This window comes from Cydia amplana, chromosome 9 (assembly GCF_948474715.1).
Source record: "Cydia amplana chromosome 9, ilCydAmpl1.1, whole genome shotgun sequence".
Lineage (NCBI taxonomy): Eukaryota > Metazoa > Arthropoda > Insecta > Lepidoptera > Tortricidae > Cydia > Cydia amplana.
This window is the reverse complement of record NC_086077.1, coordinates 10,945,369-10,959,552: the sequence shown is the minus strand read 5'-3', so window position 1 is coordinate 10,959,552 and position 14,184 is coordinate 10,945,369. Positions and strand designations below refer to the sequence as shown.

At 38.2% G+C, this 14,184-nt stretch overlaps 1 protein-coding gene across 1 annotated transcript; it reads right to left on the bottom strand.

Annotated features, from left to right (window-relative positions):
* Positions 1-1,297: 1,297 nt before the first annotated feature.
* LOC134651129 (transmembrane protein 104 homolog) lies at positions 1,298-7,427 on the bottom strand. Its single transcript, XM_063506152.1, has 5 exons — positions 7,203-7,427; positions 4,351-4,563; positions 3,380-3,624; positions 2,817-3,022; positions 1,298-2,073 (listed from the first exon to the last, which is right to left on the bottom strand). The coding sequence occupies exons 1-5, from the start codon at positions 7,278-7,280 to the stop codon at positions 1,313-1,315; spliced, it is 1,503 nt and encodes a 500-aa protein (XP_063362222.1). The 5' UTR covers positions 7,281-7,427; the 3' UTR covers positions 1,298-1,312.
* Between the last annotated feature and the right edge of the window lie 6,757 nt (positions 7,428-14,184).

Sequence of the window (14,184 nt, the reverse complement as noted above, 5' to 3'; positions counted from 1 at the left end):
ATCTTCATCTTTTTTAACACGAATACAATGGTTGATTTATCATTATCACAGGAATAAAATTATTATTAGTATAACATACCTGTAAATGCATTAAACATCTCTGTTGACCAAATTAATTGATCGTTATATAAAATTAGAGTAAGAAATTATATAAAATTCTTAGTCACATCAACTTTGGCAGTGTTAAGTAAAATAATACAAATCATTACTCTTCCTTTTTCCGTTAGTCGGGTAACACATGAAGACATTCAATCGGAAGACTTCAAGCATTGGGCGCAGACACAAAATAATTTGCTACAACAAATGTAGTGAAACCTCATAGCACGCTTAGTTGATTACAAAACTATGAAAATACAACTAAAGCTAAATAAATTATTGTACTTATTTATTCTTTCGTTTAAATACTGAGTCTTACGTTACACGATTATTATCTTTGCGCTTTATATTATAAATTAATAATACATCATTCACAATAACAAAAATATTAATAATACATCTTTTAATACAATGACTTCAACATGTCATAAACAAATGAATCAAGACGCAAGGAGTTGAGCATCATAGCGTAATGATTTGGCCGTGAAACGCACGCTCGACTATAATGCCAAACGCCATATACATTAGTAAAATGTATATCCTCTAGCCGCCCGTACGTCAAACCTTGCCAAGCAAAATGAAATTTTATTTTGTCAACACAAAGTTCAAATTAGAATGGAACAGGAGACCTTTTCATAGGTCTTTGGGCGGCTAGAGGATATCGGCTGGCGACAGCGTCGACCGTGCGTTCCATGCTCCTCGAGCCGCGGGTAAGAGTGCTTTTGAAAGCTACCATATTCCTCCACAATCTCCACAATAGGCTACATGACTAATTTTCATTTATGGTATCAATCGATCGGATTTGTTTTTAGAATCAAATGTCGCCCTGAACAAAAGGACAAGTGAACGTGACGTCAAGGTCCCTGAGATCCCATCTTGTAGTATGGACTGTATGGACAAAAAGAAGAAAATTGCGTTTTTGTCCGTGAAATATTGCGTTAATGTATATAGTTGCTGTACAATATTTCTTTGGATAAAATGTAAGGAATCGAATGGTACCCTTACTTTTATCGTTTTTGGAAGTTAAAAAAAACTTAAATTTTGAAACTTTCAGGTCCTGTATTTTTGTAACATTTCCGTATTTTATTTTAATATCCACATTATTGTGATGAATTGCTCATTTACTATCTATTTTACTAGATTTTGTTATAAAATTCAACATGTGTCATCATCCCTATTCATTTGTCTGTAGTAGTATATACCTATAAGCCTACAGTCATGAATTCTTTTCGAAAATGTTAACTGACACCAATATTACGCACACGACAGCCCACACCAACACAAATAATGCCCAAGCTTTATTTGAAAACGGGCTTTTGTACTGATTCGCGACACCTAAACCTAATACATTAGTGCAATGCCGCCGCGCGGACAATACTAAAAACGTGGGAATCAAATACTGTATACCAGTACCCGCATAAGACCCTGTAAACTCAATAAGTACACCTATATCTTCTAAGAAGTAAGTAACTACTAGAGGCGGTGCGACAGCCACTATAGGAAATAATAATTTACGTAGTACAAAATTGTAGGACTCCAAACGAGTCATGTCAAGAAACATACTTTGCAAGTTGTTCCTTAAAGTGATAGCTATTATAGGATAACTGGTAGACAATGTGAATACTGGGAATAAAGCTAAGAAATACTCAATTATTTTAACGAATAGATTGTCGTCATATGTAGGTATGAAGTTTAAGGTGTAAAGGTCGTTTAGATGTGCAAACGCGAAGGCTCCAGTGAATGCTAGGAGTAGATAGAAGGCGCTTATAAGAGCGTAGTCTAGAGCTATGTGTAAGCCCAGGCGTCGTTTGCCTCTGATGGGAGAGATGAGGCCGGGTAGGGAGTGGTGGCACATGAAGGAGTAGACGCAGGCGCCGAAGAGCGTCGGCATGCCGCTGACGTCGAAAGCCGGCGGGTGGCCCTGCGCGCCCGAGTGCACCAGCAGGTGGATCGCGAACGATATCATTATGGTGAATGCTAAAAGAAATTGCAGTTTTTAATGTGATTGCCTTTGGGTTGGGTGATCTGGAGTTGCGGTACGGAATACGAGTATGGACATGCTATAAAATACGTAGGTTACATATCGTCGCTACTTTGAAAGGGTATTATGTTTAAGTTAAATACGGTCACGTGATCGTCTTACGGTCACGTCATCTCTCGCGAGTTTAACATTTTTTCCCCACCTCAAAAAGTGCCGCTAAAGAAGTTTTCACTTCAAAAAAAAAGGGGAAATTATGTTTGAAAGTTATTGCGATTTAACGTTATCCATACCGGTACTCAAGATACGAGATTTATCAAAGTAGTAACGATATCACAATTTGACTATCGTTCCCGTCTCCGTCCTTATTACTTGAGTATGTACAGTCACGCTCCGTGATTGTTACGCCATTTAGGGTTCTAGCTAAATTGGACTTTCCATAGCACAAGTATGGAACAACCAATTCAGCTAGGACCCTAAATGGCGTAACAATCCCGTGTGGTGACTGTACATATTTTTAATCCTTGAAAGACTCTGCCTTTGACTACATCGTAAGGGCGCACAGCATTTTCGTGCTTTAGACGCGAAACTATAAAGACGTTAGGTCGCGGACTGGACGCACGCCACCCCGCTCACCGCCGCGTGCGTCCAGCCCGTGGCCTTAGTTCAAGTCCGGCCTCGGCCCCTCGCCATTTGATTTAATTCTTGTATGAAGCTTCTTAAAATAACGGAAAGTATTTACCTAACCACCTCATGCCAGTGGTAAACAGCTGCAGATACTTGGTCTTCTGCACGTTGCAGAAGACGAACGGCCCAATGGCGGCGGTGAAGGAGAGCAGAGCGGTTCTGTAGCAAGCGAGCCGGGTGTACGGCTCGGGGCTGGTGCTGTTGAAACACGGCAGCGCGTCCCAGTCGGACGAGTTCGTCAGATTCGTGGGGACGGATGAACTGTGGACAAACGTGATACTGATATACCCCCGTATTCGATGTATGTATTTCATAGTATGAACATCATGTGTCATTTCATACTATGAAATGTTATTTTAGTCTACCGAATAAAAAAATAGACTTTAGGTACTCGTCACTGATTCAATCACGTTTCTTAATTAGTCAATTAATGGAGTAAAAAATTAAGCAATTAACATTAGTCATCACTTCAACGTCAAGTTTTAAGGTTTGTATTTTATGTTTTTTATCTTACATGGAGTCTTAATATCTCTATAGGTACCTCTCAATCGTTCTTAGCTGGAAGAGATCGCTTAACGTGTTATTTACTCGTTTTTGTTTTTATATTGAAACACTTACCAAACAACATCCATGACCGATTTCGCCACAGCCGCCGAGTATATAGACAGGTCGCCGAACAGATAGACGCAGAGCGTGCAGTAGAACAGGGTCCTGCCGGTACGGCTGAGGAACAGGTTGGCCATCTCGCCGAGCTCGACGCGCCTGTCCAAGCTGTAGTAGCGAGAAGGCACGGACGCACAGACGAGAGGCTCTTCCATATCGTTTGTCGGCTCGTCGGAATCGTGGCCTTCGTGCTCTTGCACCTGCAATCAAATTGTGCATAGGTATGCTTATTGAGATATAACATCACATCAGTGGTGAGCGTCCATAGAAGTCGATTCCCAATGGCTGACCCAATTTTAGACAGCTGAGCATTTTTGCTATTAACCTTTTGAACCCCAATTACCGATATATCCGCACCGTAGGTTCAACGCCAAAGACCGATTAATCGGTCACATATCACAGAGCAACATAGACCTACGTGCATATGCATAAAGTTCAATTTCAGTTTTGACACTTCGGTGACGTGGCGTCAGCGTGACAGCTTTTGTGTTTGACACGGCGTCGAAAAGGTTAACTCATGATTCTCATGGAGAAAAAGAAGCCACGTCAGATTCCAATAAGCCATTAAAAAAATATAAGTAATGAACCAAAACCAAGTGACTTGGTTATTCTAACATTGAGTGAGACATAACATCTCGTATAGGTTTGCTTCAATCCGTGCCAGCTATCGTGTTTTTTTTTTGTTTACATTATTTGATGGCTTAATTGGAACATACTATAGAAATATACACCAAGAATCCATGGAGACTTAGACAGCTATTTCCTCAAACAAAAACAAAGATTTATTCCTAAGATTAACTCTGGCATACCAACTTTGTAGAAAAAGACGCCAAATTTAAAAAATGTAGGTGCGAAAGGTTGACCTCCCATAGAAAATTTAAATATCGCGCCTTTTTCTACCGACTATGCGTGAGTATAAAACTTACACTGTCCCTCTTAATAGACTGCAGCAACTTCCACTTGTACACAGCGTTGGCGCACGCCATAGTCTCGATGACGTACGTGGCGTTCATGAAGCTCATGAACGCCAGGAACACGAGCGAGATGGTGCTGAGGGCCCAGCCGGCCCGAGCGAACGCCGCCGGCAGCGTCAGCGCGCCCGTGCCCACGATCAGGTTGAACACGTATATTAGGCCAACCTGGAAAGTTGTTTAACACTGTTGTACAGTCACCAGCAGAAGTTGCTAAGCGGGTCAGGTGTTCAAAATGATCTTGACGCGAAGAGGTCGCGGGTTCGAACCCCGGCTCGTACCAATGAGTTTTTCGGGACTTATGTACGAAATATCATTTGATATTTACCAGTCGCTTTTCGGTGAAGGAAAACATCGTGAGGAAACCGGACTAATCCCAATACGGGCCTAGTTTACCATGTGGGTTGGAAGGTCAGATGGCAGCCGCTTTCGTAAAAACTAGTGCTAAAAGACTAGTGCCCACGCCAATTACTGGGATTAGTTGCCAAGCGGACCCCAGGCTCCCATGAGCCGTGGCAAAATGCCGGGACAACGCGAGGAAGATGATGATGAAGGGCGTGTCAGGGTAATTTTGAACACCTCGCCCACTTAGCAACTTCTGCTGCTGACTGTATGGCTGACTAACTGAAGTGTCACCGGCGGTCGCCTCCCACCACCCACTTGCCACTTGCCCTCTATACCAATGGGATACCATAGGACGACAACATGCACTGAGGCCAGTCATTTATTTTACATGGACACTGCGCCGCACACCCCACTGGTCGCCATCGCATGAGCATCCACTTAACACCTTATTCATAAACGTCTGCTAAGTTAATCAGCTGATGATCGTCGTTTGTCCCTCTCTATGGCATAACGACAGAGGACAAACGACAATCAAGAATTGATTAAGTTAGCAACCGTTTATGAATGACGCCATTAGTTTGCACAGTATACAACTGGGGTAATACTTCTATCTCGTTCATTTTTGCTATGACTTTGCAAGCGGTAATGAGAAGTTATGCAACCCCGATCATCAGTTTGATTTGAGGATAGTATTAGAGTACCTAGGTATGCAGAAGGGGTCAAGAATCTTGGTAGCTGTACTGTATATGGTGAACACACTTCCATTATACAATATTAGATGGGTAGACAATATCAGAGCATGGAATTAAGTACCTATAGAGTATAGACAGTAGACATGTGCATCATATGCATACATCAGGGTTTTGGGTGCGGGAATGATTTCGTGTATTTTTAACTTTGTTTTTTGTAAAATAATTACCAAATTATGAATTAAAATTAGTTAGTAAGCTCCAAATGTACTTAGAAATGTTAAAATAGTATCGGTGTTTACAGTTTTTACCAATTTTTTTGACAGTGTAAATCATTCCCGCAACCAAAACCCCAATGTATGATCATGTGCAAGTTTTAAGCTTTTATAAGGCAGAGGATATATATTAGGATTTTAAACTTTAAGATAGGGTTTGATAGGGTTCAATTTAGAATATCTGACTCCCTTATGCCCATTAACTTGTTGTCTACCCAAGCCCGAGATTCCAGCCAAAAAAGAGCCATACGCATTTGTCAAGGTTTTGAATTTGCTTTGATAATGGCCGTAGATCTCCAGCCTGGGTAGATAGAGGGGTGCTTTTTTTTACAGCTTAGGAGATGACAAGTTAATAGGGTAATTAATATGACTACTAAGTTAATACAAAAGCTTCATTGATTGAATGAGATGTGTAAAATCTATGAACAATTTGTGCTTGAATGAGAGAAGTATAATTTTGTGTAAAATTGGAATAGGGATGATGACACATGTTGAATTTTATAACAAAATCTAGTAAAATAGATAGCAAACAAGCAATTTATCACAATAATGTGGATATTAAAATAAAATATGGAAATGTTACAAAAATACAGGACCTGGAAGTTTCAAAAATTAAGTTTTTTTAACTCCCAAAAATGATAAAAGAAAGGGTAACATTCGATTCCTTACATTTTATCCAAAAAAATATTGTATAACAACTATATACATAAACGCAATATTTCACTGACAAAAACGCAATTTGTTGTGTTGTCCATACTACAAGATAGGCTCTCAGAGACCTTGACGTCACATTCACTTGTAGTTGTGTTAAGGGTGTTTCGCGAGTGAAGTGAGACTGTCGGCCTTTGACTACAATTTCTGACTTTTGTGTTACTTTAATGCAATGGGTCCCATATAGACATTTAATCCTAAAAACAAACCCGATCAATTGATACCATAAATGAAAATTAGTCATCTAGCCTATTCCACATATCACATAAATTATTTTCTTATTTAATGAGCAGGTTATATTTTCTTAATTAATAGAAACTGTAAGAAAGTATAACTACTATTTAACTACTATTTACCATGCATATATGGAACTCATGGAAACAAATATACCCAGTAAATACCCCATTTTCATGCGTTAAACTTTATAATGTAAATGACAATGTTGTCTTCAAATTGTATAACATTTATAAAACAGCATACTATTTAACCAATTTATCATCTTAGCAAATACAGTAATATCCATTATACATTAGCATTCTAAATTTATAAATTAAACAAATAATTTGAGCAAAAGGTCTTATTTATAAACATCGAAATGAAGGTCAATTCATCATATAACAAAGAATTTTAAGTGGAGTCTGACAGTGTGGAGTATCGCTGAACTTGCACGTTACTAAATTTATATTATGCCATACGTGGAACATATGGTTCATATAATATTCTAGGTCCATGGTTCATAGTATTGTTTTCATGCATAATGTTTGATTTACAATAACAAAAAGCTTACCCATATTGAATATTGATCCCCCGCCTCCGCCAACGGCATCCTTAGCAACCGTTTTATGCCCCATAAACGACGCGGCATAGCGATAAGTTAACCAAAGACATTTCTGACTGATAATTCGAGCAGCAATGATTCAAATACGGCATTTATCAGGCTCAATATACGATTTTCGATAACGTAAAAGCCAATGAAACGCGAATCAAATCAACCGCTATTTGACGTATGATGTACGTAGCAAATAGCCGGTTTAAACTCTCGCCCTCGATTTAGACTCTCGCGCGAGCCACGAGACGAGCCGCGAGCCGCGCCACGAGACGCGAGTGTAAGCGGTGGGCTCGCGGCTCGTCTCGTCCCGATCCAACAATCTTCCAAAATCACCTTTGTATGAAAACCCAACTCACCCCAAATACGCGGGACTACGGGGTGAGGTGGGTTTTCCTGTTTATCGTCAAAGTTATGAAATGGAACTACCCAAAATAAAATAAAACGAAAATACAAACTTCCGGAACACTTATTATATACACCATTCAGTTTGCATATGTAAAAATAAAATGTTATCGAGGTTTGAATGTCAGTTTGGCACCTACTCACCCCATTTTACGGTAGTGCTGCAGACATTTTGGACTAGTCATTGAGTTTTCACTTCTGTCGGCACTCCCGGAGTGCAACCCGTTGTTGTTTTTTTTTGGCATAATTGTGTTAAAATCCGAAATTCTTTTTCGCCAGTATCTGATCCCAATTGATGATTCCTTCTATATCGAGTGGTTTGGAAATCCAAGGAAAAATTGAACTTCCAAGGCTCACAATATTTATGCACACCTCCTGAAATTGAGCAAACTCTGATTACACGCATTTATTTTAGGACCAAATGAAGGTATTAAAACGATTTCCAGCTTGCTGAGAATTAATTCCTCAAAATGCTGTTTTAGGTAGGAACACAAATAAACCGTATACTCAGGTATAAATCTATTTGTATTATCTAATATTTTAGTTTTTTTTTTCACTTGCGGAAGCGCCCCCCTGGGCAGCATGAACGCCCCCCAATCGCTTCCGCGACCCTTACCGCCCCCCTGAAACTCTTCAGAGCCCACTGGGGGGCGGTATTGACCACTTTGGGAAACTATGGACTAAGTCAATATTGAGGTAATCAATTTAACTTTAATAACTTTAATAGTTTGTAGCTTTCTAATAGACCCCGAAGGCTAATCCTATTGTCTATTGTTCAGTAAAACCGCACGTGCCTGCCTGCAAAAAAGGGTCCTAGTTATTCTATTTGGCACCTGAGCGCGGGCTAGTCCAACGCTCAAAAAACCAGTGTAGGTGCGCTCTCCGATAACGCACCTTTGTTACGCATCTCGATGACACATTTTAGACTGGTGGATTTTAGATTGATTGAATGAGATGTGTAAAATCTATGAACAATTTGTGCTTGAATGAGAGAAGTATAATTTTGTGTAAAATTGGAATAGGGATGATGACACATGTTGAATTTTATAACAAAATCTAGTAAAATAGATAGCAAACAAGCAATTTATCACAATAATGTGGATATTAAAATAAAATATGGAAATGTTACAAAAATACAGGACCTGGAAGTTTCAAAAATTAAGTTTTTTTAACTCCCAAAAATGATAAAAGAAAGGGTAACATTCGATTCCTTACATTTTATCCAAAAAAATATTGTATAACAACTATATACATAAACGCAATATTTCACTGACAAAAACGCAATTTGTTGTGTTGTCCATACTACAAGATAGGCTCTCAGAGACCTTGACGTCACATTCACTTGTAGTTGTGTTAAGGGTGTTTCGCGAGTGAAGTGAGACTGTCGGCCTTTGACTACAATTTCTGACTTTTGTGTTACTTTAATGCAATGGGTCCCATATAGACATTTAATCCTAAAAACAAACCCGATCAATTGATACCATAAATGAAAATTAGTCATCTAGCCTATTCCACATATCACATAAATTATTTTCTTATTTAATGAGCAGGTTATATTTTCTTAATTAATAGAAACTGTAAGAAAGTATAACTACTATTTAACTACTATTTACCATGCATATATGGAACTCATGGAAACAAATATACCCAGTAAATACCCCATTTTCATGCGTTAAACTTTATAATGTAAATGACAATGTTGTCTTCAAATTGTATAACATTTATAAAACAGCATACTATTTAACCAATTTATCATCTTAGCAAATACAGTAATATCCATTATACATTAGCATTCTAAATTTATAAATTAAACAAATAATTTGAGCAAAAGGTCTTATTTATAAACATCGAAATGAAGGTCAATTCATCATATAACAAAGAATTTTAAGTGGAGTCTGACAGTGTGGAGTATCGCTGAACTTCCACGTTACTAAATTTATATTATGCCATACGTGGAACATATGGTTCATATAATATTCTAGGTCCATGGTTCATAGTATTGTTTTCATGCATAATGTTTGATTTACAATAACAAAAAGCTTACCCATATTGAATATTGATCCCCCGCCTCCGCCAACGGCATCCTTAGCAACCGTTTTATGCCCCATAAACGACGCGGCATAGCGATAAGTTAACCAAAGACATTTCTGACTGATAATTCGAGCAGCAATGATTCAAATGCGGCATTTATCAGGCTCAATATACGATTTTCGATAACGTAAAAGCCAATGAAACGCGAATCAAATCAACCGCTATTTGACGTATGATGTACGTAGCAAATAGCCGGTTTAAACTCTCGCCCTTGATTTAGACTCTCGCGCGAGCCACGAGACGAGCCGCGAGCCGCGCCACGAGACGCGAGTGTAAGCGGTGGGCTCGCGGCTCGTCTCGTGGCTCGCAAGCTCGTCGAGCTAATATAATTTAAACACTAACAGCACGGCATAACCGAATGACAAGCCGAACGCGAGTGTAAGCGGTGGACTCGCGTCTCGTGGCGCGGCTCGCGGCCCGTCTCGTGGCTCGCGCGAGAGTCTAATCTGCGTAAAAGAGAATAATAATCACTACGTTTTAAGAGACGGGAGCAATGAAAAAAGAATCATACGTCATTGGACGGGAGTGACTATATATTGACTTGAAATTCTGAGTAGTATGAAACGTAGGCAAGAATCCTGTACCCAAAGAGAATATAATCACTACGTTCCTGTACCAATAGGACAGAAATTATGACAGCTTGATGACAGCAGCTGCTGTGGACGGCACTGCTGCCAACATGAGCAACAAAAAGGGATGTCCTGCACACACTGTTAGACATTTTTATCGATATCGATAATTTGAAAAAAAAAAATGCTTTGCTTTTCGGCTAATTATTAAACTTTCGCAATACTTTTCGTACGTAGTGACAAAGAGCATACGTCAACATACTAATGACATTTTGGAATGCTATTTGAGTTAAGGAAATATTATTTTTTTATAATATATTATTAAAAAGCGGTGGTGGCCGAGTGGATATGACGTCCGACTTTCAATCTGGAGGTCGCGGGCTCAAATCCTGGCTCGTACCAATGAGTTTTCGGAACTTATGTACGAAATATCATTTGATATTTACCACTAGCTTTTCGGTGAAGGAAAACATCGTGAGGAAACCTGCATACATCTGCGAAGAAATTCAAAGGTGTATGTGAAGTCCCCAATCCGCATTGGGCTAGCGTGGGGATTATAGCCCAAGCCCTCTCGCACATGAGAGGAGGCCTGTGCCCAGCAGTGGGACGTATATATAGGCTCAAATTATATATAAATTATTATTATTATTATATTAAACAAATATAGCTGGTCAAGCAAATCTTGTCTGTAAAAAAGGCGCGAAATTCAAATTTTCTATGGGACGATATCCCTTTGCACCTAATTTTTTCAACTGACAAGATCTGCTTAACCAGCTATATTTTTCATGTCATCTAAAGTCTATTTTTTTATTCCGTAGACTGAAATGACAGTTAATTGTATGAACATGAAATGTCATTTCATACTATTAACTGTCATTTCAGTCTACCGAATAAAAAAATAGACTTTAGTGGACTTCTACCAAAGAGTAGTATAAAAGTGGTAACAGACCAATAACAGACTATCGCACCGCACCGTGACCTTGGTGCGTCGCACCCATAAGTGAGAGCGAGAAACAGATATGTCTTTCTCGCTCTCACTTATGGGTGCGTGGCTCAGATCACGGTGCGGTGCGATAGTCTGTTATCACTATAATATATAGGACAAAGAGAACCCTCTCGTGGAACTTTTTTGTATCCATTATGAAGCGCCATCTGTAAATCTGAACAGAAAACATTAACGTCAATATTCATACCTACAGGGCCTGTTTACACATTGATTAATGTTTAATACGAGTTCATATAATACAGCGGTTCTCAATCTTTTTTTTGACGGAACCCTTTTGGAAAGCGAAATACTTGATGGAACCCTACAATAAAACAATAGTTTTTAGAAGTGTATTTTTTTATTAATAAGTATAATAATTATGCTTATTTTATTATTCTAAATTATTCTAAATTCTTGCGGAACCCCTGCAGGGGTGTCGCGGAACCCTAGGGTTCCGCGGAACACACTTTGGGAATGGCTGATATAATACATTTGCTACAAATGTATAAACTCACAATAAACATTAATCAATGTGTAAACAGGGTCATATATAATTTGTTATATCAAGAGTTTTGCTCTTCTTACCCATTAATCAACAACTTTATTATAATATTTGCTTGATGTAAGCTATATTTATATATATATATATATATTGGCAAGCAGATATTGTAAAGACCAACAGGTAACGAAGTACAATACAATGATATCCAAGCATGATTTTAACAAGAAAATTATAATAAAGTAGCTTATTAAATACCGGATAAAATAAAATAACAAGGTAAGTATAAATGGAAAGAAAAGATAGTTGATATTTCATAATTTAAAATTCAAAAGTTTATTACACAATTCACATTTACCTATAGGTACAGAAGTTTACTACACATGTTGATATAACATTTACATGAAGAAAACATGGCAACAGATACAAATACCTACAGGAGCCAATATCTGGGTAAACATAACGTTATTGTAGGCTATAAAGTCCTGACTAATATCTAGAAAACGGAATTACTGGCAATCGGAGGTTTAAAATAAACATATTTACTGTCAGCAACCCGCCAGGCGGGTGCACTATCTGTAGTCGCTTTTCGCTACATACGGTTTTTCCCATGTTATCGACTACGCTCGTAGCGCGTAGTAAGCGCTGGCACTGAATGTGTTAAGGGCTCATTTTAATTTTACTTGAAAGGTTTAACGATACCTAAAATTAACCAATAGCGCTTGCTACTGCTGGATGATTACAGATACAGTGTTGCCAACGTGGGTGCAGGGATTGCCACATAAAAAAAGCAGTTTCGTGTTCATGAAAAAAATGTCGCCAGTTTTTCTATACAAAGGGTATTATAAGCGACTCTCCCCCCTCTGACTTCTACATAGATATAATATACTTAAAGATGAAGTCTAAGCGAGCTGTCACTGTTACCACTTTTGTTTAGTGTACGATTAACAATGTGAATCCACCTTGCTGTAGCCATGTCGATAAAGTCATATCGATAAACTATCGACATTTCTTGCAATTTTAATTTTACTTAAAAGGTTTAACGACAACTAAAATAAACAAAAAACGCTTCTATTCTTTATGGAGGTCTTCATCACGATTTTATCGTCACGCCACAACAGGGAACAAAGGGAAAGTTCAGATTTTTAATTACAATACACAAATACCTACTAAAATATGTGTTCCGCAATAATTGAATCCCATCAAAAACATTACATGTAAAAAAATGCAAGTCTCACAACGCTTTTACTACAAAAAAGTTTTGAGATGTAATGTGAAACCAAGTCGGTTATTTTAATCAATGCCAGGAGGTGTTAAAACCATATCAATCCTTATTGATATGGTACAAAACGTATATGCGTGCTCTTTTAGGGATGTGAAAAGTCGATTTTAATCATGTTATATATCGATAAACTAGCGTTGAAGCTTCAATTAATCGCTATTTCGTTAAATGTGGTTCGCTGTGTAGCCACAGCGGAACGAAATAGCGATTAATTGAAGCTTCAATATCTTCGTTATAAATAAACATATTTGAAATGCTAATGGATAATGAATATATTATAATATCATAATATAATTCAATTATTGCGGAACACATATTTTGGTAGGTATTTGTGTATTGTAATTAAAAATCTGAACTTTCCCTTTGTTCCCTGCTGAGGCGTGACGATAAAATCATGATCTGATAACCTCTATAAAGAATAGAAGCGTTTTTTGTTTATTTTAGTTGTCGTTAAACCTTTCAAGTAAAATTAAAATTGCAAGAAATGTCGATAGTTTATCGATATGACTTTATCGACATGGCAACAGCAAGGTGGGTTCACATTGTTAATCGTACACTAAACAAAAGTGGTAACAGTGACAGCTCGCTTAGAGTCCATCTTTAAATATATTATATCTATGGTGCAAACACCCCGGTAAACAAAATTTGGATCAAGTACTTATACTTGGTCAAGCAGATCTTGTCAGTAGAACAAAGCGGCAAATTTGAAAAATGTAGGCGCGAAGGGATATCGTCCCATAGAATATTTGAATTTCGCGCCTTTTTTAGGGTTCCGTAGCCAAATGGCAAAAAACGGAACCCTTATAGATTCGTCATGTCTGTCTGTCTGTCTGTCCGTCTGTCCGTCTGTCTGTCCGTCCGTATGTCACAGCCACTTTTCTCCGAAACTATAAGAACTATACTGTTGAAACTTGGTAAGTAGATGTATTCTGTGAACCGCATTAAGATTTTCACACAAAAATAGAAAAAAAACAATACATTTTTGGGGTTCCCCATACTTCGAACGGAAACTCAAAAATTTTTTTTTCATCAAACCCATACGTGTGGGGTATCTATGGATAGGTCTTCAAAAATGATATTGAGGTTTCTAATATCATTTTTTTCTAAACTGA